Source organism: Cyanistes caeruleus, chromosome 10 (assembly GCF_971803275.1).
Source record: "Cyanistes caeruleus chromosome 10, bCyaCae1.hap1.1, whole genome shotgun sequence".
NCBI classification, from domain to species: domain Eukaryota; kingdom Metazoa; phylum Chordata; class Aves; order Passeriformes; family Paridae; genus Cyanistes; species Cyanistes caeruleus.
Genome location: NC_141710.1, coordinates 18,538,445 through 18,565,887, shown reverse-complemented (window position 1 = coordinate 18,565,887; position 27,443 = coordinate 18,538,445). Strand labels below are relative to the sequence as shown.

The window sequence follows — 27,443 nt, the reverse complement described above, 5'->3', positions numbered from 1 at the left end:
CTGCATGAATGATGGTTCTAAGAGGTGGGTTTTTTTTGGTTTTGTTTCTTTTTAGTTTTTCTTTCTGGAGTATTCTTTGGGAAAGGGGGTGTAGCTGATTTGTTTACAAAGCAGTTGTGCTTTATTGGAAGTCATAAAGTCGTTCAATACTTAGTTAACTGTTTCTCTGATAATCAGGCTATTCCTGCTTTCTGTGAGCAAATGAGGGATACTTTTTCCTGGATAACTCTTTTTTTAAAAGTTGCTCAAAGCTTTAGAATATGAATTTCTGTAACTAGCAAGGAGTTCATGCTTTACCCTCATGCTGTCTCACAAAATGAACTAAGTAACCTCACAAGAGGTTTCCAGCTACTGCAAGAAAAGCAAACCTTTAAAAAGTGGTGTGGCATAAGGAATGGACTTCCTGATCCACAGATCCTCAGATTTTGGTGTGTGTGGTGTGTTTTTTAATGGCTTGCTTATGTGTAATACAACTTGAAACAACCTTGATCATCATAACTTTAATTTCTTTCTGAGTTAAAACTCTCTACAAAGAGAGTTTATTAGACAAGCTTAAGGCTGACATGCAGTCTGCAAAAACTGCTTTCTGATGTTCTGTACACAAAATGTCAACTCATTATGTAATCTTTGAGATTTCTTCTGCAGATTCTCTGGGTGTCAGGAATACCCTGAACACCGTGCAAATATCACTCATTTCCAAATGGAAGATTGTTGCTATTGGTTTTGTTTGCCTATTAGGGGGGGAGAGGAAATTGGGATGATGATACATTAGTTCCAAATCACATAATAAATAATTAGCAGCTCTAGATTGGTATTATGTAGCTTTGCTTTGCCTAGTTGAGTGTGTTAATGAAGGTTAACAAAGATTGTAGTTAATAGGACATTTGAGGAGTGTTGTGTTTGGGTGAGGGGAAGCTAAGATACTTTGTTTTAATTTGATGCAGAAACTTACTGTGTTATTTATAACTGGACAAAAATAGTACTGCAAAACTCGTTTTTCTAGTTTAGTCTTTAAATACCATTATAAAACTAAATTTTGTCTTACTACTGACTGGTTTGTAATTACTGAAAAATATGTGAGATCTAGTAAATCCTCCCCACTGAGAAAAAGTGGGCCATATCTACATTTTTTGTGTGTGTGATGGAGTTGGAGTGGGAGTGCTTGGAGGGAAAGGATAAGAGTTTGCACTTTGGCTAACTGGAGAACAGATGTGGCTTCTAGTGAGAGCTAAAGCTTGGGGTTTTTGCAGCTTTCTATGCATTGCATTCCATGCTTGTGGGAGTTTTGTCTCATCCTTTTAAAAAACCAGACATCCAGCTGCTCTAAGGGGATGATGCTTGTCTGTAGCTATGACTAGAAGAGGCCACAAAAATATTTATGCTAAAACTAGATGGGATTTTTTTTTTTGCTTTTGAAGTTGAATGTGTCATGACAAAGAATTCTGTTACAGTTGTCTCTTTGTAGTATCCTAATCCAAATGGGAGCAGTGGTGAGAATAGATTTGTTTCTCTCTATATTTAATTGGACAACAAATGTATGCGATTTTGTTTTGATTACGGAGTTGGTCAAGATAACCTCCAGAGGTTTGTCCCAACTGAATTTGTTCTACAGATCTATTTTTGAGTGGTTAATGAAGTGTTAAATGAACCAGAAATAATACTCTGAGTATTAACTGCTGGGTTTTTTTTTTGCTCTTGCAGCACTGGTATAGTATTAACTTTAACAAAATCCAAACAAACAGACCCACGCAATCAATCAAACAAAAAATCTAGCACAAAACCAAGCCCAGCTAGGAGGTAGAGGGAATGAAACTGATTTAGAAAAGAAAAAGAGGCATTTTTATAAGTCCTGTACGTTAACTTGTAGTCATGTGGAAATGCAGCAGACTGAGTACAGTTTATGTAATTCTGGATCTGACTTCTCAGTCTAAACGATACTTAATGTTTTTGCAGCATGTATGTTGTTTTATAAGGCATGTATCTATCTACACTTGATTTCTAGAAAAGTATTTTTCTAGTTAATTCTGGGCACAGATTTTGTGCAAGACAGTCTAAGATGCCTGTGTATTTCAAAGAAATGTGAGGGACAGTAGACATCATCAGTTGTTCTCTATTTCCAGTGTTCTTAAAGCCAGCAAAGCCGGGGATAAAAGCACTTGGTCAATTGTGTCTGCTAAGTAACCTCCCTGGGAATGGTTATAGTCTATCTTTGGAAAACTGTGCTCACATACCCAAGCTCCAGAAATGGAAAACTAAATTCTAAGAGGCCAGCTTACCTTTGTCAAGTTGAACAGGAAAAATGATGGAGCACTGGTGAAGCTCTTGCTTGTGGCAGTAGAAGTGGCTACTTCAGTCGAGTTTAAGAGCAAACAGTTGGGACAAACGTACAACTTTAGGTTCAGCGATCTCTGGTTTCATACCCTGTTGCTTTTCATCAGTAGAGGGTTAGATAAATCCCAAAGAGACTGGGGTTTGTTGTTTGGGGTTTCTGTCTATTCGTCAACATGTTTGCTTTCATTTACTTACCTTCAAGGGTTTTGATGCAGAAAAACCTTGGCAGTTTTGCCTACACCTTCTGATTAAAGAAACATTTGCAAATGTAGCTTTCGAGGGTTGTGAACCACAAAGCATATTTGTTGAGCACAGGAGACTTATTGAACTGACTAAGACTGACTGTAAATTCCCTGAAATTTTGAGACAGCTGAGTCATATTTATTGTGATAAATCTGTATATGCTGACCCTTTTTTTGCGGCAAAGAAAGAGACATCCCTTGGGTCATTTTCTCTCCAACAGAAAAGAGAGAAAGCTGGATGGTTGCCTCCTAGATTGTACATGTCAGAAAGCTTATCTGTCATTAAGAGTTCACTGCTTTTCTTTTTTTCATACTTCTTAGTCTTTTGCCAATACTTAATCTAGCAGTTAATGGTGATGAATGACTCTTGCCCAATATGTTCCAAGACATATTCTGATTCCTAATTTTTAACTCTTGTTGTTAAATTGGGTCCTGTTCCTTTCAAAAACATGAGTTTTCTGCTGAAATTACATTTGTTGTCTTGGAAAAGTGTCCCCATCTGTCAGCTCTTTAGCAGTGGGTCCTTGCAGAAGACACCAAATCTTTAAATATAAAATTACTTCTTGTTGCAACCTCAGTCCTTCTCTTAGCAATCAGCAGTCAACAAAGAAAGAAATTTTTGAACATCCTCAAAATGCAAGAAACTTTGAACAATGCTGAAAGGAAAATGTTCAAGATTCAGCATTTCATCTGAGACTGATCAGCCATAAGTAAAAATATATGCATGTTCTGTGATCTGAATCTAATAGAACAAAATTTCCAGTACCTTGGGACTTTGACATCTGACTTGCTGGAAAAGTGAGGAGTTTGATCTCTGCAAAGACGTTGGCAAATTAAATATGGAGTGCTTGAAAATACAAGTACAAAAGAGGGAGAATGAGCAGAGGGGTAAAGGCTTGTTTACCAGGCAAGCAGAGTGGAGAGGAATTGTTTCTTTCTCAAACTACTCAGTTTCAGTTCTGACAAAACTCAATAAATATGCTTCTGTGACAAGGAATATTATGATCCAGCTTCGGTGCTTGTGCCATTAAGATACTTTTCATTAAATCTGGAAAACACTTAACTTGGCTCTTAACTACAGGCACAGTTTGAAAGATGGAAGTTAATAGTGCTAACATAAGAAGTTTCTAGGTAGAGCTAACTTCCTCTGGGAAAAGGGAAGTCAAAACTACCATTCCAAATACTCCAAAATATGCCTGTGGTGTCAGTAAACTGCTTAGAGTCTAAAACATACCACTTAGTATTCTTTTTTTTTTTTTTTTTTTTTTAATTCCCAGCTCTTTAGAGAATAATCAGGAAATTCTGTGACTAATAATAAAAGTGGAAGTGATACTAATAGCACTGAAAATTGCTCTTCTGCTTTTGTGGATGTTGAACAACCAGTTCCACTTACCAGTTTATCAAGGCAGTCTCTACTGGTGGGAGGGAAGTGATAAATATATTGCGTTTTATCTTCTTGCAGTTTCACGCTGTTACCTCTGAAATCTTCAATTTTAAGGTGTTAAGTACAATAAAAGAGCACTTGTCCTAAGAAGTCCTCTGGTGTGTAAGAGCTAATTTTTAAGCAACAACCAGACATCTGGAATAGTCTTGATTGTGGTGTATAATTGAGGATGTGCCTGTGACTTCCACTGCCAGTCTAGAAAGTTTTTTACAAAGTTTAATTTGTGTTAAATTGCATTTGTATTTTAGTGTAAAATTGCAATATATGAAATTGTAATGCTGTTATTGGAGAGGATAAACATATACAGTTACATGAAGTTTTGGATAAGAGATTGCTAGTTAAAAGAAAAGGCTTAAATTGATTTTAACATTTTATTTGAGAAGGTGGAGATTAACTCTTTTGCTTATGTTCAACTAAGGTTGAACATCTAAAATTCTAATAACTTGCCTTCCTCTTCAACTTGCCCTGAAATGGAGGATAAAGCACTGAAGCTGTTATCACTGCTCAGCAGAACTGCCTTGATCTCAGATAGCTCCAGCTTGGAATGTTTTTTCAGTTCAGGAAAGATGGCAAAAACTACCACCAAGAGATAAAGATGAAAACAGAAGCCAACGGGCAATAAAACGGAAGAGTTTACACATAAAGAAAAGGATAGCAAAACCTATTCCTGACTATGGTAACTTCTTAAATATGTTGTCGAAGTGCTTTGTAATCCAGCTCTTCAAGTCTTCTTTCATCACCTCTTTTTCAGGCTTTTCATTGTACATCAGCAGATAGCACAGTATCACAAACAGCTTCAGGGAGATATGAGAAGTGTAACCATGATTATAGATTGCAGTCTCTTGTTGTTCTGGTATATGAGCAGGTTATTTATTTAAACAACAGAAAAGATGCTTTGCAAGATAGATACGCTTTCCTAATTGGTGTTCTTTTAATGGGTGGAAATGAAATCCAAAACACTTGAGCTTTTGTGGTGTAATGTTCTGTTCCGCCGTTAAACTTCACCAGGCTGGAAACTGGTTTCAGTCTTTTGGAACATACACACCTACAAAAACATTAATGAAATGTTTCCAAAGAACCATCCATGCATTTAAAAAATATTTCCTTGTTTGTGCAAATGTGTAAAATTCTCTCAATAGTGGTGACTGATTACTACCAGTACCTTTTTGGCCTTTTTTAAAAATAAAGGCCTTTCAATTTAATCTGTCCTTCTTACAGAGCTCTGATTGTAGTAGTAGGTTGCATGTGCCTTAGTCTCAAACCATTTAATCTGGATATGAAAGTGATTTTCTAAACTGGGAAGCTGGGAAATCCTTAAACTACTGCAGAGATGTGACTGATAGTCACTGCTTAAATAACTATGAGCTTATGTCACATCTTTGGGAAGTTCATGTTCACTACAAACATTATCTGTTTTGACAAAGACTTGCCATTTCTTTCTGATGCACCAACCACAAATTGCTGGTATGCTGACCTTGTTAGAGAAACATTTTGGGTTACAGCTTGAAGCAGAGGAGAAAAGGGATGCACAGCACACAGCTTCGTGTCTCAGTAACCGCACGCTTTACTGTGCTGGTGTTGCACAACATGGTTTGCAAAGCAGATGCTGTAAGGAAAGGGGTAATAACATTTGCAGCATCTGCCTTAAACACTTGCTCAGTGGTGAAACTTGTTGCAGAGAACCAGAGCTGCCTCTGCATGAGCCACAAGAATGAGCAATTTCAGTTCTAACCAAAGGTGATGCTTTTCACAGCAGTGCCCCATTGTGGTGTGTTCTAGAGCAAGTGTGTAACTGCACAAGCCAAGCAGTGGGGTCACAAAGAGGACACTTGACTTTAGGGGATGTGTGCCTTGTATGACATGAAGAGCAGACCCTTAATGACCACCAAAGTAAGACCTGAGCATGTACAATTGAGACCACACCCACTCTCGCCTCTCATGCTAATGAAGAACCAAAAACCACTCCCACTCTGCCTCATGCTAGTGAGGAACCAGAAAACCATGCCTACTCTTGCCTCTCATGCTAATGAGGAACCAAAAACCACTCAAGCTTCTTATGCTGACTGGAAGTGAACCAGGTGGGATTCTACCACCACTGTGAAGAAGCCCTGGGCATTGGAGGACCAACAGGACAGCACAGGATCCATGGTGGTGACTCTCCTGCTTGCATTCTCTCTCTCTCTCTCTCTCTCTCCCCTCTTTCCCTTATACACTTAATGTGGCAGAATATTGTTGAACAGGCATTTGGTCTCATTTGTAGCCTAATTTGTGTAGGGAACTTTAACATCAAATCATAACAGATGCTTCTAACAGTCATGTACAGGAATGATAAACATTTGATTAAGGACGCTGAGGAACCGTGTCCCAGTTTACCAGAGCTGGTTTTGTGCTTCAGGCTGGAGCATGCAGGGCCTACTGACACACACAATCAGTGAATCATGTTTGTTTGCACCTGTTGAACACAAATGCAAATGTACTGATGTCTTGAGCATCATGATTATAGTATCCGACCTGTAAATGCTGAGAAAAACGGCTACAACAAGAATAAATGCTCCTTGAGGTTTCAGAGAAACTTTGTTTTCTTTGTAACTTCCATGAAGCAGTCAGATAAGTTTACAAATTGGGAATTTAGTCCTGCAGTGTTGTTTCACATAGAAGACCCAGTTTTCCTATGTGCTTAGGTGCAATACACCTATGTGATCTGTGACCTTTAGGGAGATGAAGCCTGATGAGAACAATTAGAGGTGCCAATTTCTTTGCAGATGAATATTATCCCCACTTGGTGTGGGGAGTAGGCAGGACAGTTTTGATCTGTTGAAAATATTTTATGGAAAACTGTTGCTGTTTACCTCTCAGCAGGGTTATCATCTACTGCTAAATAAATATTTAGTTAATCACCACTGACTGTATCACAAACAAGTGATAGGGAGTAGGACTTCATTTCAGACTAATCCTTGAAAAGCTGTGGTATTTTCCTGTTGTGATTGTAGCTCGTGTGGAAGTAGACAGCAGCTTCCACAGGACAGGGTTTGCACGGAACCGGATTTGTTTGCTGCTGTCTTATTCCATGTGTCTTTGTAGAGGATAACCTGATAAGAACTGTGTAAGTTTCAGGTCTTTATGGGACAAGTGTATTTAGCTGCAGAATTGAATTTTTTCATTACAGTGGCTGTGCCTTTGTGTTAACTCTGCTGCAAACTTCCTTCGCTCGACAAATGGTTTTGAAAAGGGAGCTAAGGAGTAGCTCAGTGGAGAAAGCATTGTTTTAGTTTTTCAGTTGAGAAGTTCAAACAAAGAGAAAAATAAAACAACCTACTTCCATGGCTTTTGCTGAAGCATGTGGTTCCTTACAAATACTCTAACAAAAACAAAGTTGCATGCTAACCTCTGTTTGCCAGTAAATAAAAGATAATGATTTCTGCTAACTGAATTCAGTAAGTCCATGCAGACTAAACCCATGCTCCTGTTAAGTACTATTTGGCTACAGAAGTCTGTGAAGATAGCATAAATGGAAAGCTAATTTATATTTGGATTAAAGAACTGAACCTGCTGTTTCCAATTCACTGTTCGCTATTAAAAGTCTGTGAAGATGCAAGAATGGTGCAATCCACTGCCACTCCAAAAGCTTTTTCTGGTTTTACACCAGAATTGGTTACTTTCAGGGTCTGGAGTAACTTAGTACAGCAGAAACACTTTATCTCAATTTACAGTTTCTGCCAGAGTGCATCCTAAGAAATGTTAGGTGGGAAGTAAACAAGATACTGTCAGTCTGAGTCTGATGTCTTTTTCAGCTGCTTCTTAGTAAAGAAAGGACTCATAGGGTGACTATTCTGTGTAAAGGTGAATGTAAATTAATAATTGAGCCCTCTTGACACAGTTGCTTGTGTTAGAGAGGCAAATGTAGCTGTGTGAGGTTTGCAGTACCTCCGGAGTTTTATTGCAGTTCTTTCCCTGCCTTTCTGGGTAGGGACAGTTGGGAGAGGAAATCTTTCCTTTTCCTCAGTGCAACTGGAGCTTCATTGTGCTGCAGCAACTTTTAAAAGCCAAGGTGACAAATCTGGGGAGATCAGCACTGGGAAATGCCCTGGATCTGAGTTACAGGTCTGCTACCCAGCTGCTTATGTTGGGTGGGGATTCAGACTGGGCTGGAGCGCAGAACACCTGGATTAACTCTGCTCTGGTTCCTTGTCTGTATGCCAGCACTTCCTGTTTTTAAAGATCCTGTTTACTGTCTGCATTCCAAATATCCCAGGAAAGTGGGAGGATGGGAAGAAACATGGAAAGAAAAGTAAACAGCATTATTTAAGGTGGAATTTTCTATTTTTTTTTTTTTAGTTATATAACCAGCATTTGTTACTTTTCAAACCTGATCTCATTAGTTAAAGTCTAGAGTAAACTTTTGTTTACATCATCTGGCACTAATTTCCAAAAGCAGAACTGCATGTGAAAGCTGACATTGAAACCACTAATATTTGCAGCAAAGAGAAGAGTAAGGTTTTGTGGTGTGCTTTGGCTTCATGTTCTTCTTGATGTTCACATGAAACAATGTCAGCCATCTGAAATGTACAATTAAACAAAACATGTAATCAGGGGAAAACCTTATTTCTATAGGTACAAAATGGCATGTTGATCTGATTTTATTGCCAAACTTTAAAGCTTTTGATTTAAACAGCTTGAAAGAATTTGGGTGCTGCTCACTGACCTTCAGAGCTCACAGCCTACCGTGGAAGAGCAGCACAGAGGTGGAAAGGTAATTCTCATCCTGCTACACAGCAAGCCAAGTTAATTGCTGAAATAATGAGTAAGCAGATATGTGAAGTGTAAAGAGATGATATGTTGCTTTTCTAATTCTTTGTTGTGCTTTATGACTGTTAGTCCTCTATAAATGATAAAATCCTGTCCTTTGAGGTGGAGCTAGAGGTGGAATTACTGAATGATTTTGGACTGAAAAGGAAAATTTAATTCCAGGCTTTTTCTTTGTTTAACAAAGAGAAAAAATTCTGCCTTTAGCTGGAAGAAAATGTTCTAGGACAGATATTCTGTCTTTGGTATGTCATGGGATCCCTAGGGAGAAGGCACTAGTGGGAGTTCTGGAGGTCACCAGCAACTTGAAAATGCTTCTTTCTCGTGATCCTGTTTTCATGGCTCCCAGACAGTGAGGGAAGCTATAAACACTGTGCCTGCATGGATGGGGGAGGGCGAGCAAGGGGATTTCAGAATAAAAATTCACAAAGGTCTTTTGGTTCACTTGGAGAGGAAAAAAATACTCCAGCAATAGTAAATCTTTTTAAACTGATCATCTTGGATTTGTTTCAGCTGTTTGATCCTGCAGCAACATAACACGCATAGTTCCTCTTGGGAAATACTTTCTAGTGAGTTCATCTTTTTTCAGGATGACCTCACCATTAATTTTAGTCATAGTACCTGAAAGTCACTAGGAGAGTATTGTATTCTGGGAAAAAAAATCTGGATGTGTCATAACTTTAAAGAGAACAACTCTGAAACATAGCTACCCCATAGTCTCATATCTAACTGAAGTGAAACTGCTTTTCAGTAGTTTCTAGTGAGGTTTTTGCATTCACAGGAAAGAACAATCTTCTATTTAAGCAGTACTATTATGCTACAGATGTTGCCAATAATTTTAAAGGGCTTTAGCTCTGTCTAGAATAAGGCAAATGTACTCAGCACTGTTTTTGAAGGGTGGAAGAAATGGGTAACTACAAATAGAATCAGTAGTGTTTGTAAATAGTTGCCTGTTTCTGAAGGAAAGTAAATGCTGTGATGTTTTTGATGGTGTTAGATCCTCCTGTTTGCTTCCCTTGGGCTGCTGTTTGTCATCAGATAAGGAGTTCCGGGTATCTGCACGTTTTCTGGGAAATAAGGACGAAAGCAATACGTATGAAATAAGACACGCCTGCAATGCAACAGTCTGCTGTTTTCTATTCTGAACGAGGCAATATTTTTACTAGTTACATCTGTGTTTAATAATGTTTTCATGGAGGACAGTTTCAGACATCTTTGTACTAGTCTTCCTGGATTCTGGAAGAATGCCAGCTTGACAAACAGGAAGAACAAAAGGACAGTACTGAAAATACGTAGTCTGGGGCAGTCTTACTGTCACCACACAGCAGGTTTGGACAGCAGCAAAATTAGACAGACAGCTCTGCCCAGTTCTCTTCATGTTTTAGAGTGCCTGATCTGTCTGATGGTGAGAATAAAACATTTTGGCATTTAGAGAGGTTCAAATGCCCCTTGCATTCTGAAAAGTGTTGTTCCTGTTCCAGGAACTCTTCTATTTGCACAAACTCAGAGCTTCTGTTTTGGGGATTCCACAGTACCTCATAAAAGCTTATTTGGGGTCATACCTGTAACTGATACTTCTGTCGGTGTGATAGAGAATCAGGAAAATCATTTAGCCTACACATGAGTGCACAGTAAATCAGAATCATAAATTGTTGGATTGTTAAATGAATAGAAGGCAATGCTAGGAGTCTAAAGGAAACTTCTATCTGGAAAAGAAATCAAATCCAGACACAAATCCTAATGAGCAGCTCTCTGATACCAAAAATGCCACAAAATATTATAAAACATTGCTACATCCTGTCTGTAAAAACAGTGTAATGGGATTTGTCTTGTGACTGGAAAAACTAATGGACTTCAATTAAATTGTAGCAGTTTGCTGAATGACTCATTCAATTTCAAACGTGGGCTGATAAAATTGTATTGAGTGTTTAGTCTGTCCTTTTGAATGAGTTTTGAAACACTGGCTGATGTGTACAGCAGTGCAGATTATTCAGTGCTCAGTCACTGGGATGTGTGTACCACTTTGCATAAGCATCCCATACTTTATACTTCAGTACAATATTACAGCACTTCTTGCTTCCTTGTATGCTTACTACATTTCTTGCTAGTTGGTAATTTAAAGAGGGAAGAACTTGCAGAGCCTCAAGAGTAACTGTAGGTGCTTGTGCTGGTGACAGGCTTAACTATGTCTGCTAAAGTGAACAATAATATCTTTTTCTCCTACATTGCCCCCCTGACATGCAGAGTGTCTTCATCTGTGAGGCAATAAAACTGTCATAGTTTACCAAAACCAAATTTTCTAAGCTTATTCTTAATAAGGAACTATACCATCTACATCAGATGATAGCTAATTTCTATCCTATAAGAAAATAGTTATATAAATTAGCATTCATATGCTAATTGTGTCTGGAAGTAAGTAGGAATCTGTATTATGGCAGGTATGTTTATCTTCTGGATGTCTTCCCTCATGTTTATTCTTTTTGAATGGAATCTCAAAACTAGAGATTGTTTTGCACTAGTCCAGATGTCCCTAAGCTTTTGGCAGGGGAAAAATGTTTATGGTGCTTTAGGAAGGTCAGAGATTGCAGGTGTGATGAAGTGTTCATTTGAAGTGTTTGCATGTCCCCTTAGTTTGGTTTAAATAACATGTCTCTAGAATTCCCTTAAAATTACAGTCCTTTTACTGTCGAAGAACATAATTGATTCTATTTATTCCAGGCAGCCTTCCAGATTTGAAAGTGTACACAGAAACACAAGCTGCCAGCTATACTTCAGAAATGTTTCTGTTTACATTCTTGCTTTCCAAATCCAAACCCTGGAGGCGTGCTTACATGTGCAAGTGAAATGAATGTGCACACAGAGTGACTGCATGCACTGTTCAGCACATGCCTGTATCCCAGCTTGAAACAAAAGCTGCTGTCTTGCTGCAGTTACTCTAAAAATTGTAGATTTTGGGATGTCACATTTGGACCATTTGCAAGTTTTTAAAGAAAAGGTATTGAGTTGCCAGTTAAGGTTTGAACTCTTTAAGGAAGCCAAGGCTGATGTTTATTTTGAAGAGATGCTTGGCTAAAAGGATTTACATTTTTGATGTATGTGTGTCCCCTACTCCTGCCTCTGTTTCTTTGTTGCTGGTAGGGAGGGAGAAAAACTTGCAGTGGAATTAGGCACCATCTTTGCAGCTGCTCTTACCCAGCACTGCTGCAGTCAGGCAGCCCCAGTCCAGACCTGCATTAGGCTGACTCCATGGGGATCTCAGGAAAGAGCTAAAGCAACAGAAGGCAGCACAAGATAGGGAAACTGAGTTGTTCTCTGCCTGTTCCATCCGTCTGACCTGTAACCAGTTGGCTCAGGGAGCCCCAGTGCCAGCAGGGTGAGGAGTGAGAGCACATGCCTTGGGCAGGGTGAAAATGGGCTCTCATGATTCAGAAGAGCCTCAGCAGGATGGTGGAACTGAAATTAAAAGGCTGCTGGTATAAACTCAGTCTGTGTTGTGAATATTTAATTTGGTTGCCGTCCATCTGTACAATCATTGTGCGTGTGTGGACGGGAAAGCTCATATGACTGCATATTCTTGTTTGTTTGGGGGCTTTGTGCTGGTGTGTGCCATAACAGTGAAGTTCTTCTGCCTGTGTTTGCAGTTAAGAAATGTAAATAGGCATGTGATTCAGTGATATGGAGAGGGAACCTCTTTGCCTGATCAAAAAGATCATTTAACTTGTGTATTTAGTTTTATCTGAGCTGAGGATAGTTATCAGTGGTTTGGAACCCTCCAAGTTACTCTGAATGGTGTTATTTGCGTTCACTGGTAATGTTTTGTAATTGGTAAGCTTCCCAAGCTTGTCTCTGTAAATACACTCTGTGTGCTGAGAGCTTTCCATTTCAGCATCCGCTCACTAAGGCTATTACAATGATGAGGGAAATAAAACGGCTTCTTTAAGAGCTTTCTTAAAAAGAAGTCAGTTGCAAAGTGTTTCTAAATATGCATGAGGTGGTAGTGGAAAAGCATTTTTCTAAATCTGCAGTGGCACTTCAATACTTTCGTGGATATTTTTAAAAGCCCAAATTACAACTACAAAGGAGGGATTAAAAAAGACAACCCTATTTCTGCTCAGAGTTGCTTAGGAAGCAGTGGATTTGGGAAAACATCATTTTCATTCTAACATTTCTTTGTAAGGACTGAAGTGTGGCAAGAGCAGGTACTGGATGTACTTGGAAGAAAACTTTTTAGAAAAGAAATGCTAATGCAGCAGGGAGGATCACTTTTTTTTTTTTTACTTATATATAAAATGTTATTTATTAATTTTATATGTACATAATTAATACATACAGAAATATATTTTTATATAAATGCATATTTTTAAAATTTGCTGAGCAAAGGGCAAGCATTGCAAACATTGTTTTTCCACAGTGAGAACTTTCAGGAAGTTGATCCAACAGAAGAAGTAATGGCTACAAACTGAAAGAGGGTAAATTTAGGCTACGTATATGTTAGGAAGAAATTCTTAACTTTGAGGAAGTTGAGATTCTGGCACAGACTGCCCAGAGAAGCTGTGGCTGCCCAATCCCTGAAGTGTCCAAGGCCAGGTTGGACAGGGCTTGGAGCACCCTGGGATGGTGGAAAGTGTCCCTGCTCATGGCAGGGGAGTTGGAATGAGATGGTCTTTAGGGTCCCTTCCAACCCTTAACATTCTATGATTCGGTGATGGATCTCTCCAAAGCGAAGAGCAATGAATGCACAGATAAGCAACTTTGTTTCATTACTGAAAAATCCAGGATGAGTACAGAAGACCAAATATTTTGTAGCATGAAGTGTTCTTCAGTCTTGTCACAGGATGCCAACAGTTTGTTTGTGAAAACATTCTGAAGGAACTGGATTTCTTTTGCAAATACACAAATATTGCCTTTGGTTAAGGAAATTAAAAATAGGTAGGGATTAGGAGTGTTTATTGGTGAAGTATCACTGTGTGCCTTCTGGGTAGTTCTGCTCTCTTTTTGGCATCTCCCCCCACCCACTAGGCTATAAAACATCTCTGCTCTGTCCAGATTCTGGTTTTCTCATACTCTGTCCCATTCTCATTTTTTCTCTTTTTCATACTCATTTCCTCTGCTCTAAGATGGCCTGAGCAGCACAGATAGAGGGTCACATGTGTTCCCCTGCTTTCCTTTGGCTTGGCAGGGGCATTCATGCAGCTGCCAAAGGGAACTGGAACGGGGCATTGGCGCTAAATTAAACAAGCTCAACTACAAAGTGTTAGTGGCGCTCAATTCTTCTGTCTCATTCATGGAGAAAAGGGTTTGTTGGTGGTGTAAGTAGCTTATACTGATCTGACACAGCTATGGCCAAGTCTTGTGTGTACATGGATTCTTAAAATCAAGTTTAGAGCTTTTTGTAAATATTTATAACTATTATGTCCATGTTGTTTGAATACTTTAGAGGTTTGAGATGAGAAAAAAAAACATTTTTAAATGTGGAAGCATTGGTTTAAACTTAAAAGAGCTGATGGTTTGTATCATCCAAATTATAATACAGGCTTCACTTTCCAAATTAAAACTGTGGAGAACTTGGCTTGAGATTTGGTTAAAAATTTCTAAAATAATTTGAGTTCTAAATATTTTCATCCCCCTGCTATTGAAGTGTTCTATTAATGAATTAAAAGTTCAGATTAAAAAATATCCTCTATTCTTAAGACTATATGTATATTGGTATTTTTCCAAACTAGTGTGATTCTATTAACTGCTTTGTTTAAGTAGGTGCTTAGATTCAAATACAAGTTCTTAGGCTTAGTTTTATCAAGTCTTTTTTATGAATGTAAAATACAGCCCTGACTATTCATCTACAATTATAAGCAGCGTTTGAACCGTTTTATCTGAATTTCTTGGTGATATTTGTATTTTAACTTTTGACATTTAAATTTCTGATTTTCTCTCAGGTTTCCACGTACAAATCACTGCTCGAAAAGCTTGAAGTACAAAGTTATCCCAAGACTTAAAAATGCCTCCGCGGCCGTCATCTGGTGAACTATGGGGCATCCACTTGATGCCCCCCAGGATCCTTGTGGAGTGTCTCCTCCCAAATGGAATGATAGTGACTCTAGAATGCCTCCGTGAGGCCACCTTACTGACTATTAAACATGAACTCTTTAAAGAAGCAAGGAAGTACCCTCTCTATCAGCTCCTTCAAGATGAGTCTTCTTACATTTTTGTAAGTGTTACACAAGAAGCAGAGAGAGAGGAGTTTTTTGATGAAACACGGAGACTTTGTGACCTGCGACTGTTTCAGCCTTTCCTGAAAGTTATTGAACCAGTAGGTAACAGAGAAGAAAAGATTCTTAATAGAGAAATAGGTGAGATTATCTTTTTTTTTAAATATAATCTGTTTAGCTGATTATCCTCTTCAAAATATAAAGAATTTGAAGGGCTCATGTTTGTCACCTGTATCCATCATGTTTCATAAGTGCCAGTGGTTGCATCAAATGTCCAAAGATGCAGATCATAGTAAAACCAATATTTATAATCAATGAGTTAAACTTCTTGTTTTCTGATCTGTCTTGTTCACCTTGTCTTTGTAAAATGTATTTGTAGTTGCTTGTGGGTTAGAGGATATCTTTTTGCTTATCATTTTACTAGCAGGATTTCATATTATTAGAGAGCAACACCTGTCATATTGTTTAGGAAGTCAGTTACAATTTATTTTGAAGTTTACAGAATTGTCAATTCTAGATTTAACTAAAAATCTTAAACCACATTTGTGGACACAGATTTTAATACTGCTCTAGCTTGCTTAGAAAGTCAAATTTCAGAAATGAGGTTTTTTCACCTTTCATCTTCTCCCTTCTGACAAAAGAGCATAGGGAAAAAACACCAGAGGTTGGAGATGTGAAGGCGAGACAAATGTGATGTTTTGAATCATCTCTGGAGTAGCTTATGATTTTCCATGATCCACTGAGGAAGCACAGGGAATCTGACGTTTGTTCCAACATCTTGGTTAAGTATTGAATTGAGGCAGTACAAACATACCCACTGCTGTTTCATTGCTAACAAATGTGTACTGCAGTGGCAGAGACTTGTCAACTGGAAATACTTGCTCTGAGGTACTGCTAATTGTTAAATGATTTAATAGTGACGAACACATAATAAGTAAATTAATTCTGTTTTGTAAAGCTCAACATGTTCAGGACTTGGGGAGAACAGCGGATAGGTAACCATGCAACACGACAATTGAAAGTTTCCATTTGAACACTCATGCATAAATGATGATTTATCGAAGTAATCTCATTAAAGTAAATGGAAGTACATCTGAGATTGAGGACCTGAACGAAATGCACTGTTGCTATATGAATCTGTGTCAAAGAGCTTAAGTTCTCTGTCTCTTGAAGTGCTCATTGCAGTTCTTAGATAATGTAGGTCATTAAAAAAAAATTAATAGCTGTCATTCAGTTGTAAGCAAGGTTTATTATGGTCCTAATAGCTACTAATAATCCTGGGTTTGAGAAAAAAAACAGATTTCACAGGTCCTCTGGTTCCCTTAGGAAACTCTGTGCTGACTTGAAAGGAAGTTGAGTCTTGGTCCTTTTCCTCCAGAAGGAGTGTTGGCTGTGAGAGCAATGATTTAAGGCTTCCATGATCTTCAGGGAATGTACACCTGTTTTCTAACCTTTTCTGTGTCTGCTGAGTGCACTTAACTTTAGAACTGTGTAGTTGAATGATATAAAACAATTACATATGCATGCAGAAGCTGGAACTTATTTTAGGCTGTGTTTTGCTTTAAGTTGGCTTTTTTTTTTTTTTTTTTTTTTTTTTTGTGACTGATTGAAGGAATTTTTAGCTCTACTTGTCAGTTACAATTATATCCTCATGCTGCTCCAATGCTGTAGGTTTTGCTATTGGCATGCCTGTCTGTGAGTTTGACATGGTCAAGGATCCAGAAGTACAAGACTTCAGAAGAAACATTCTTAATGTCTGTAAAGAAGCCGTGGATCTGCGAGATGCCAATGCCCCACACAGCAGAGCACTGTATGTCTATCCTCCAAATGTAGAGTCCTCAGCTGAACTCCCCAAACACATATACAACAAACTAGATAAAGGTAAGGGCAATATTTACAGCAGAAACAGAATATATTTTCAGTGTTTGAAGTCAAAGAGTACAGCTGTTGACTTAGGCAGATCATGTTTTATGTGCTGTATTTAGTACACTCCAGCAATATTCTCCAAGTTATTCAGAATATTTTTTTTGATGGACTCTACATTCAAAAGGATATTTAAAATTGTGCTATTCTAACTGAATCTTGAAATATAACTCAGTAAATAGAGGTAACTTTTTTAGTGGGTGGGAACAGTTTGTTGGCTGTTTTGTGTGGCATTCAGATAACTGAAATTAAATGATGCTGAATCACTGACTTACTTTGCAGGCCTCAAATATGAAAGAGTTACTGCTGTTTTCTTAAAGTCCAAATAGTCGTTAGTATTCAGTTAATAAAAATATTCTTAACCTCAGAGCTAAAATTTTTAATTTCCACTAGAGTCAAAAATAAACTTAATGCATCTAGTTCCTTGCAGGAATTATAAACCCTCTCTCAGTCTGGGCAATGATCTTGTTTACATCTTCTTTTAGTACTAAAAGCAAATCTCTGTGTTGGGGAGGTTGTGGGAGTTGTTTGGTTTGGGGGTTATTTTGGGCTTGTGCTTTTTGTTTGGAAACAGCATTGAAAATGATAGGCCTGACATTATTTTACATTTATTCCAGGGCAAATTATAGTGGTGATTTGGGTAATAGTCTCACCAAACAATGATAAGCAGAAATACACCCTAAAAATCAATCATGACTGTGTGCCTGAGCAAGTTATTGCTGAAGCAATTAGAAAGAAAACGCGAAGTATGTTGCTGTCATCTGAACAACTGAAACTTTGTGTCTTGGAGTACCAGGGAAAATATATTCTAAAAGTCTGTGGCTGTGATGAATACTTGCTAGAAAAATGTCCACTGAGCCAGTATAAGGTGAGTATTCTTTTGAACTACAGTAAAATAATGCAAATTTGTGGGGGACAAAAATGATCAGGATTAGGTCTGGCTTTTTCATTGAATTAGCACAAAACATAGGAAGTGACAGTGTGTGCACCTTTAAACAAATTGGCTAATCCATGTGTTTCAAAAGGGAGAGGAAGGAGAAAAGGCAGTTTGAACTAGAATTTTTATCACTCATGTAATTTTTCTTTGAATGTTTCCCTCTAATGTTAGTGCTACATCAGAGGTAGGTACTTTCCTAGATTTTTAATGGCAAGAGATGAGCTATATTTGAATGGTGCTGATGTAATAAAACAGGAAATTTGATCAGACTGTAAATTATGAAACGACCCTTGCTACTGTAAATCCTGTCCTGAAGGGGTGGTAAAAGAGAAAACTGTTTTCCTGTTACAGCTGTGTCATTATTTTCATAAGATAAAATATGTAGACTTTGAGCATTACAGAAATCATTGCTGAGCCTTCCTTGTGTCTGTCTGCCCTTCACTGCCTGTGTTTGTTAGTGCTGGGAGTGTGAGACAGAATTTGGGACAGAAGAGCATCTGAGCAGCCCTCTCTGGAGCAGACAACAACTTTACCCTGTAGATTTCCTGACAGGCTGCTGCTGCTTCCTCTTGGAGGAATGTATTGTAATAAACTGCTCCCATTCCTTCAGCTGAAGTGGTTGACAATCTGATCTTCAGAGCAGTGGAGGAGAGAAGGAGGGGTGGGGGATCCTGAATAATAGGAAAAGTATCTCTGTACTCTGGGAGCTGGGGAACAAGTGCAGGCATACATGAATAATTTTGCAGAGTCATCTGAAGATCAAACGCCAGACCTATTTGATCTAGCGTGGTTTCTTCAGAAGCATCTGGTTCGCCTTTGCTGTGCCCCAGCAGAGCTTGCTAATTAACTCCAGGCTGGACCTGTCCTAACACACTGTGTTTTGTGGTAGTGTTGCCAGACTAGATGCTCTCAGCACTCAGACCTGAATGGACAGGTGAAGTGTGTCAGGATCAGTGCTGAGCATAAGGTAATGAACAGAACTGAACCAAAAAAGAGTGTGTCTGCAGCTTTCTTTGTGCTCCCTGCCTGGGACTGGCAGTGTCAGTCACCTGTGCTGCCCTGCAGGCTGCTACAGCCCTGCCATTCCAAAACAGCTCAGTTGATTCCAGGAGCAGCTCAAATCTGTCTGCTCTGTGCTGCACTGTGACAGGGCTAAGGAGCTCTACAAGAAACCCAGCTGGTATTTTCACTCCCATCTCTGTCTCCAGTTTAGCCTTCCATTGCTGTAGGTGTTCACATCTGAAAACCATGAGGTGTGGCTGTGTGACCCTACCCAACAGCATGTTCAAACTGCTGGGTGCTGTACCTACTTTCACTGTACAGGGTGTGCATGCAGCACATGATAAGCTCTTTCACTTTTTTATCTCCTGAAGTATCTTGATGTTTCCATTACCAAGAGTGCAGGCTTTGAAAAGACACAGCATTTTGGTGGTTTCCTTGCAGTACATAAGGAGCTGCATCATGCTTGGCCGCATGCCCAACCTGATGCTGATGGCCAAGGAGAGCCTGTACACCCAATTGCCCCTGGACACCTTCACCATGCCATCCTACTCCAGGCGCATCTCCACAGCCACACCCTACATGAATGGAGAGGCTACCACCAAATCCCTCTGGACTATCAACAGCGCTCTCAGAATAAGGATCCTCTGTGCAACCTATGTAAATGTGAACATTAGAGACATAGACAAGGTATGGAATCACATCTGGCTTTTCAGCAGCTCAGGGTTTCCCTCCTGAGTGTTCGGTTCTGTTTTGATGTTGGAAAAGAATCGCTATTTAACACATCAGAAAATGATACCACTCTTTTACTTAAATTGGAGTATTTAATTGTAAAGAACTCACCCATGTTTTAGCATCTGGAAACTTTTCTGTACTGCTTAAAAAGTGTGAGTTGTGGTAATTAGCTAAATACTCTGCCTGGCAGGAGCAGGACTCAGTTTGCCTAACACTTCAGCAGAGTACATAATGGATTGAAAAAGAAATGTTATCTATCTTCTAAGTAATTATGGTTTAAAATATATGACAATAACTGAGAGTGCTTTTGATGAGGGGATGTTGTCTTTGTTTATGAAAATAAAGGTGTGGGGTGAGAGGGGGCAAAAGGCAGGTGTAGGGTTCAATTCCATTGAAGACATCTACAGCCCTGCCTTTCTTTCCTTGGAATTCCTTTCACAATACCTTGGCACAGGAACAACTGAGAATAAATTCCAGGGTTTTTTTTAGTGTTCAAGTGTGTTAATGTATTTTTTAAGAACTAGTTTTGCAATTAATGAGGACCAAAACACTTTTTCTAGAAGGATATGCTTATAAACTGTGCTTCACACCCAACAGAGCATGAATTAATTTGGGGAGTGGTGGGCCTGTTTGGTTTTCAGTTTTGATTTTCCTTTTCATATGCTGAAAATGAAAGAATAATGTGTTGTGATCACGGTATGTGTTGACTGCAATGAAAAAATTTGTTTATGGCAACATTACAAAGACTAATACAGATGTTGTTTTCAGATTTATGTTAGGACAGGTATCTACCATGGAGGGGAACCTTTGTGTGACAATGTGAATACTCAGAGGGTACCTTGTTCTAATCCCAGGTAAGATGAATACCTGAGTGACTCTAGAGAGCCTGACTTTCAGGGCATCAGAAATGATAGCACTGAAGGATTAAAGGCTCGACTTAGCCATTAGTCAGATAGAGCTCCTTGATGGGAATCCTTTATCTTAAGTTTTGTAAAAATACATTACATAACCCTATATATATAGCACTAATTTAATTCAAACACAAGCATTTTCTCTTGTACATAATAGTATGTATGGAATATATTTTCAGGATGATTGACAAACCATCAATATTACCTAGAAAAAATAAATCTTCTGAACTTAAAAGTACAAAAAGTTTTATATGAGCATATATAAACATTAGGGACATCTTTTAACCACCTGTTCTCATAACTTTTACTAATGAAGAGATGTGAAATTTCAGCTGCTACTAAGATTAAATGCAAAGTATGTGTGCAGAAGTAATTCTTTGCTGCATTTTCTGACTTTGTCTTTAATAATTTTTGCAACTCTTATTTTTATCTGTACATTTTCTATGAATGTGATTAGGTTTTATAATTAAAGGACTAATAATATACATAGTTGGTGAAAAATAGTCTCTCCTCCTGAGTTGCCCCGAATACTGCTGTACTTGAGCTGACAGTTTAGACTATTTTAGAGAGAAAATCTTGGGAAGGTGGTGAAGGTTATGCCTTGAAATCATGGATATGGTCACACAGATCTGTATTATATGAAATGAATACGTAAGAAAAGTGAATTAAAGTTTATCTGCTGATATCCTTATTCTTAGAGAAGGGCTTTCACAGTTATTTCTTTGTAAAATTGCTTTCAGTGGCTACAGATATACTGAAAAATTAATGCTGTCCTTGGAAGCTGCTGTCTCTTTCAACTGAGAAAATTCTGTATGACAATCCGCTTAGGGGAAGAAACTGGATCAGAAGTTCCTCTTCAAAAGCACAGCTCTACCAACTGAAAGCTAAATTCTGCTTAGAGAAGTTCATGAAAACAAAATCAAACTATTCCTGTAGAACCAATCTGTGCTATTATTACTACAGTAAATAGAAAAATATTTGACTTAGGAATATTGCTTTGGATTCCCACGTTCTATCCCCATCTTGCAGATATCTTTTTATGTTCCAACAGTTCAAGTTTAGTTTGATTTTGAAAGCCTTTTTACCCAGTTGCCTTTTTCCCCTGAAGGGAAAACTGTTTCACAAGCTAAACCTTGCATCAGTGTAGCATATATGCAAATCCATTATCTTTAAGTTGCAGGAATTGAACCTAAAATGGCTTTTTAAACAGTGTTGGGGCCAGAAGGCTACTGAGGAAGTTTGCATTCCCAAAAGCAGTGAATGTGGTCAAATTGTGTCCCCAAAAATATGGGGACCCGTTTTCAGTGTATGCAAATACACAGCTTAGGAATGTAACAAATACCTTTTGGTTGAGTGAATGGTGTCTTCTTTAACCTGGTTTAATTCTGCCTTTTGAATCTTCCAGATGGAATGAGTGGCTGTTGTATGACATGTACATTCCTGATCTCCCACGTGCTGCTCGGCTCTGCCTCTCCATCTGCTCTGTTAAAGGCCGGAAGGGTGCTAAGGAGGTAAAAAACCTCATGGATTTATTGCACTAATGAGCCAAAGCTACTTAAATCAAGTTTGGGAAGATATTTGGTAAATGCTGTCCTGGCAGTGAGTCTTAGTGCAATGTTTGATTTGAATCTGATTAAAATAGGAGCGTTTCTTTTCTTGTGGGTTTTTTTGGTGTTTGGAAATCAAACAACACAGGAAAAAGCTTATCAGTTCAGCACTGTAAATCTTGCCTATGCTGCATTGCCAGGCATGAAGACTGGTGTTAGTGTTGTGAGGTGGAAGTTCTTTTAGAATTAATTTTCAAAACCATGTTACTTACCTATTTGTTTTTAAAGGACTGTATTTGTACCCTTAGAGTTGAGTTTTCAAGTAAAGAAATTTTGTATTCCTTTAGCATTTAATGCAAGATCTCAAATAGTAATTTTTAAGACTCTACATGCAACATCTAGTTTTTAGCCAGCAGCATCATCACATTGTGTGTTCGAGTGTGTGTTATTTATATAGGATCTTTGTCTACAAGCAGGTCTGTGAACCTTACAGAATGATTTGGGTTAGAAGGGATCCTTAAAGACCATCCAGTTCCACCCCCCTTCCATAGCACAGGTTGCTCCAATCCAATCTGGCCTTGTACACTATCAGGAATGGGGCAGCCACAGCTTCTCTGGGCAGCCTGTGCCAGTGTCTCACTGTCCTTGTCATAAAAAAGCATATTTCTTTTTTCCATTCTACCCAAAAATATCTGCCTCAAGTTTAAAACTGCTGCCCCTTGTTCTGTCACTACAGGACTTGGTAAAAAAATCTCTTTGTAAGAAAAACTTTCTCCATCATCCTGGTGTATTCTGGTGTGAGGAAGATATGTGCATGTGTTTATAATTCTTTAAGTATCATTTTGTTAAAAGACTGCCACGACAGCCGTTCACAGAAAAACATGGTACAGCTTCCACAACTTGCTTTCTGCTAATCTGGGAATGTGACAACTTGATCTGGGGTGAAAATGTTGTTTCTCCTGACTCGCTCTGCAGTAATCCATAGATGACACCGAAAAAATCATATTTTAATCTCTTTAAGGAGCACTGTCCATTGGCTTGGGGAAATATAAACATGTTCGATTACACAGACACTCTGGTATCTGGGAAAATGGCTTTGAATCTTTGGGCAGTACCTCATGGGCTGGAGGATTTGTTGAATCCTATTGGTGTTACTGGATCAAATCCAAATAAGGTATTTGCATGCCAGCTTCCCCCTTAAGAGTACATTTTCAAAATACGCTGTATTCTTGCCATCATTCAACAGAAAAAGTAATTTGAATTCCCTTGACTTAGGAAACTCCATGCTTAGAGCTGGAATTTGATTGGTTTAGCAACCCTGTAAAGTTTCCAGATATGACAGTGATTGAGGAACATGCAAATTGGACAATTTCACGGGAACTGGGATTCAACTACAGCTACGCAGGGCAGGTAAGGCAAACCCCCTCTCCAGGATTAGCTAGTCAAATATGAAAATATTATTTGCCACTTTATTTTACTCAGTGTATCAGTGACAAAACTTTTTTTTTTTTTCCATCCTCATTTATTGTAAAATCAAAATCAAATTTTGTTGTGTGTTTGGTAAAATGGACAATATATTCTCCTTTCTTTATGTTACCAGTAAAGTGACTTAATGCTTCACTGACCAACCAAAACACTCCAAAGACAAACTGTTTTACTGTGTTTTTGATACTTTTGTATCACTAATTCGGGTATTAAGCTACTTAGTTTCACTTCTGAAACATTGCGGGTCTCCTTCAATCATACTGTTTTTCTTTGTTGCAGTTTCATATTTATGGTTAGGCTTTCCTGTGTAACCCAAAGGTGCTCAGAACTCTTTCCTGTCTGTTTTATGGGCTAGTTACGACCACAAGCACAGGGAATTTTAAGGGAATTGATGGACATACACATGGGTGTAGTCCCTTTATCTCACTTTTTCCACAAAGAGAGCTTGTGCATTACAATTGGCTTTTTTTGTGAGGTTTGGAGGTTTCTTCAAAGCACTTTTTTGGATGTAGAAAAGAAGTAAAAACAGAAAAGCAGTAAAGCTAAAAATGTGCTTTATTTAAAGCCAAGGCTGTGAAATTGCTTGGTGTGTTTTCATTTTCTTCTGGAGGCTGTTTCAAAGCCTTGGGTTTGCCCAAGAGAGCTCCATGGTCTGTGTGAAGAGGAGCCCTGTGGTGGGAGTTTGGCTGTGCCGGAGAGCGCGGAGGTGTCAGGGAGCTTCCAGATTGGGAATTCTGGGGGTATTTATAGCTGTCCTGTCCCAGTGTATCCTGAACAACAGCTTGTGGGCATTTGATTTCTCTTGATACTCAGCAGGATGTCCATCATAGAGTAGCATTTCTGCTGTTTATGCTGTGACTGAGCAGGGCTCTTAATAAATGCTTAAGGACCATTGTTGTCTTGGCAAATAACATTCCCCAGCCTCTTACCTGGGTTTCTGGACTCTCAGCTCATTGTTTTGTTCCATCTGGCACAAAGAAAAAATGGTGAGGGGGACAAACTCACTTCACTGACAACATAGTTAATTTCTGCTTGTAGCAGTTCTATTTTCTGTGTTTTTTGGGGAATGTCTTACATTAATTGTGATTTAATATTTTCTATCTTCCTGTTACTCAGGCTTTCCTACAGCAGTCTACCCCTTATTTACCTATTTTCATCCCTCATGTTCTGCTTTTTCAGTTGTGAATCCTTTTCACTCTTTCAGCAGCCATCAGCAATCTCAAGCTGGGGTCAGAAATGACCAGTGTCACTTTGTACTGCATTGTGTCATTCATCAGGTCTCAACTGCTGCTATTTCTCCACACAGCTGATTTAGTTGAAATGTACCTCTTCTTGTGCCAGTAGTGACTAAAAGCAGTTGTAGAGATCAAAGGTGTAGTCTTTCATGTTCTTTCTAAATTTTAAACTCTCAGTTATAACAAGTGGACACACCGAGATAGTATTGCATGGCATGGCTGTAGTGGTTGCTGTGCTGTTAAAATACTGTATTTGATGTGTGTTTTGCAATAGAAGGAGTTGTGTGGAGGGCTAATGTGCCACTGTCTCTGCAGAGTAACAGAATAGCTCGGGATAGTGAATTAACAGAGAGTGACAAGGAGCAACTGCGAGCCATTTGTACCCGAGACCCTTTGTCTGAAATCACTGAGCAAGAGAAGGACTTCCTCTGGAGACACAGGTATTGCAAATGAAAAACCAAACCAAAGAAAAGCCCTTCATGGCATAATCAAACTTCACCCCACTCATTCCAAATTTGGCATGGGTTTTGCTCCCTTTTCTTCCATGCAGAGGAGTTGGTGTTTTAGACAAGGCTAGTAAAGCATTCTACATTGTGTGGTTTGGTTATAATCCTGTGGGGAAAAGTAAGTTGTTGAATGAGTTCCTCTTTTCCTTATTAGTTTTACCTGCATGGATGGATCCTGACAGCACCTTGCTGACAAAGGAAGAAGAAGGTGCAAGGCTGTGGGGACATAGTTAATGGTTGTCAAAGCAAAAGTGTTGTTTTGTACATGCAACTTTTTTGCCTTTTGCAGACACTATTGCGTGAATACTCCAGAAATTCTACCCAAATTACTTTTGTCTGTCAAGTGGAATTCGAGGGATGAAGTGGCCCAGGTAACATAAAGCACTGAAGAAGTGTTAGATTTTGAAGAAGCTTTAAGATATGCTATTTTAAAGAAACTTCTGGAAGTTAAAAACATATTATGTGTGCATGATACATTGAATGAATAGTTGGAGTTGGCACTATGATTGACAGATGTCTCTGGTCCACAGTTCTTGTTCTTTAGCTCAGTCTGGTCCTAAGATTTCCTCTTGCTGGCATTACCTGAATCCCTCTTATGTTACCAACTTGTCAATTACAGTTAAATGTGAGATTTTGTTTTCATTCTTTTAATGGTGGGTAAAACAACAAAGTCAACTGGCAATGAATACCAGATTGTTAATCGAGAGGACCAGCAAGTAAACAGCTTCTACTCAGATATAGTTTGTGTCTGACAACGCCTTCTAATGGCTGTGTGTTACAGCTTCTTCCTAAGCAGTGCAAAGGTGTAACGTGCTTGTCCTTCTTGCCCACAGATGTACTGTTTGGTGAAGGATTGGCCCTCAATCAAACCAGAGCAAGCCATGGAGCTCCTGGACTGCAATTACCCAGACCCAATGGTGCGAGCTTTTGCAGTTCGGTGTCTGGAGAAGTCCCTGACAGATGACAAACTGTCTCAGTACCTAATCCAGCTGGTACAGGTACCGAACATATTTTGGCATGTTTGTTGTCTTGTGTATGTGCAATGATCACAGAGACTTAAAACACAGCAAAAGTTAAGTTGTTGTGAAAAAGCAGTCGACAAAAGTGTGTTTGCTTTGCAGATTATTTAGGAGAGGATGAAATGTTAATTTTTCTGTAGTGCTGTGGTTTTGCTTTTTGGTACTAAATGTCAGAATTCTGCAGAGATTTAAAACTGTTCCACCAACTGGAACAGGCAGCTATTTCAGCTGTCCTAACATATGGGAAAAGATGAGCAGAAGCATCTTCTCGAAATTTTGAGCAAGTTGAGGCTAAAATATTTGGTAACAGTAAAGCAAGCATCAGATGGTAAGTTCCTGAAATAGAGACAGCCAGTGCGCAGTTGGCATATATTGTTCAAAACCTAACACATGCAAATATTAATACCAAGATCAGTCATTTCAGGAAAAATAATGTAAAACATAGATGGCTTTTTATTTAACTGCCCATAGAAATAATAACTGCATCTGTTTTTTTTTTTAATTTTCTCTTTATCCTTAACTAGGTTCTGAAATATGAGCAGTACTTAGATAATCAGCTCGTGAGATTTTTACTCAAGAAGGCACTGACCAATCAAAGGATAGGCCACTTCTTCTTTTGGCATTTAAAGTAAGCTTATTGGCATGTTAAGGGGTGGTGGGTTTCCTATTAGCTATAAACAATTAGTAGTTCTAAAGATTTGACATGCTAAATGTCCTTTCTTAGAAAAATATTGAAGATTGGGTTATATTGGTTAAGAGTTTGAATACATAGTTTGGTGATAGAAATTATGCCTTGAAGTTTCAAAAGCCACTTAATAGTACTTAGACTTGTACTTTTTATCTAATGATGATCATTCTAAAAACAAGATAATCTGAGACTGCTGAAAGCCTACCATATTGTTAGATGCCTGATACCACATCAGTTTTTCCAGAAAACTTTACAAATATATGAGACCTAAAGAAAGAAGCCACCCAATTCAACAAGGTAAAGCTTTGAAAAATACTAGTAAAAACTTTGTTTTTACTTCTTTATTAAAGGCTTCTTACAGAGCTTGATAGCTCAGTCTGCAACATATTGGGCTGTAACTAGAGGTCACCTTAAAACTCTGTTCTAAGCTGT

The 27,443-nt window shown here is 38.6% G+C and overlaps 1 protein-coding gene across 8 annotated transcripts in view; it reads left to right on the top strand.

The window, feature by feature from the left end:
• The window catches only part of PIK3CA (phosphatidylinositol-4,5-bisphosphate 3-kinase catalytic subunit alpha), a 39,068-nt gene that overhangs the window by 1,727 nt on the left and 9,898 nt on the right, over positions 1-27,443 (top strand). Inside the window, exons 1-13 of one of the 8 annotated variants that reach the window (XM_086844081.1) lie at positions 5,979-6,165; positions 14,754-15,167; positions 16,698-16,907; positions 17,567-17,817; positions 19,330-19,575; positions 20,389-20,474; positions 21,937-22,042; positions 23,100-23,252; positions 23,354-23,488; positions 25,114-25,238; positions 25,594-25,675; positions 26,138-26,302; positions 26,848-26,951. In XM_086844081.1, coding sequence (XP_086700207.1) covers positions 14,816-15,167; positions 16,698-16,907; positions 17,567-17,817; positions 19,330-19,575; positions 20,389-20,474; positions 21,937-22,042; positions 23,100-23,252; positions 23,354-23,488; positions 25,114-25,238; positions 25,594-25,675; positions 26,138-26,302; positions 26,848-26,951 — 2,015 coding nt within the window. In that variant the 5' untranslated portion in view covers positions 5,979-6,165; positions 14,754-14,815. Of the gene's footprint in view, positions 1-5,978; positions 6,166-8,687; positions 8,768-13,937; positions 14,130-14,753; positions 15,168-16,638; positions 16,908-17,566; positions 17,818-19,329; positions 19,576-20,388; positions 20,475-21,936; positions 22,043-23,099; positions 23,253-23,353; positions 23,489-25,113; positions 25,239-25,593; positions 25,676-26,137; positions 26,303-26,847; positions 26,952-27,443 lie in introns of those variants that run through there. The other 7 variants (XM_086844089.1, XM_086844082.1, XM_086844085.1 and 4 more) reach the window with 7 other exon arrangements.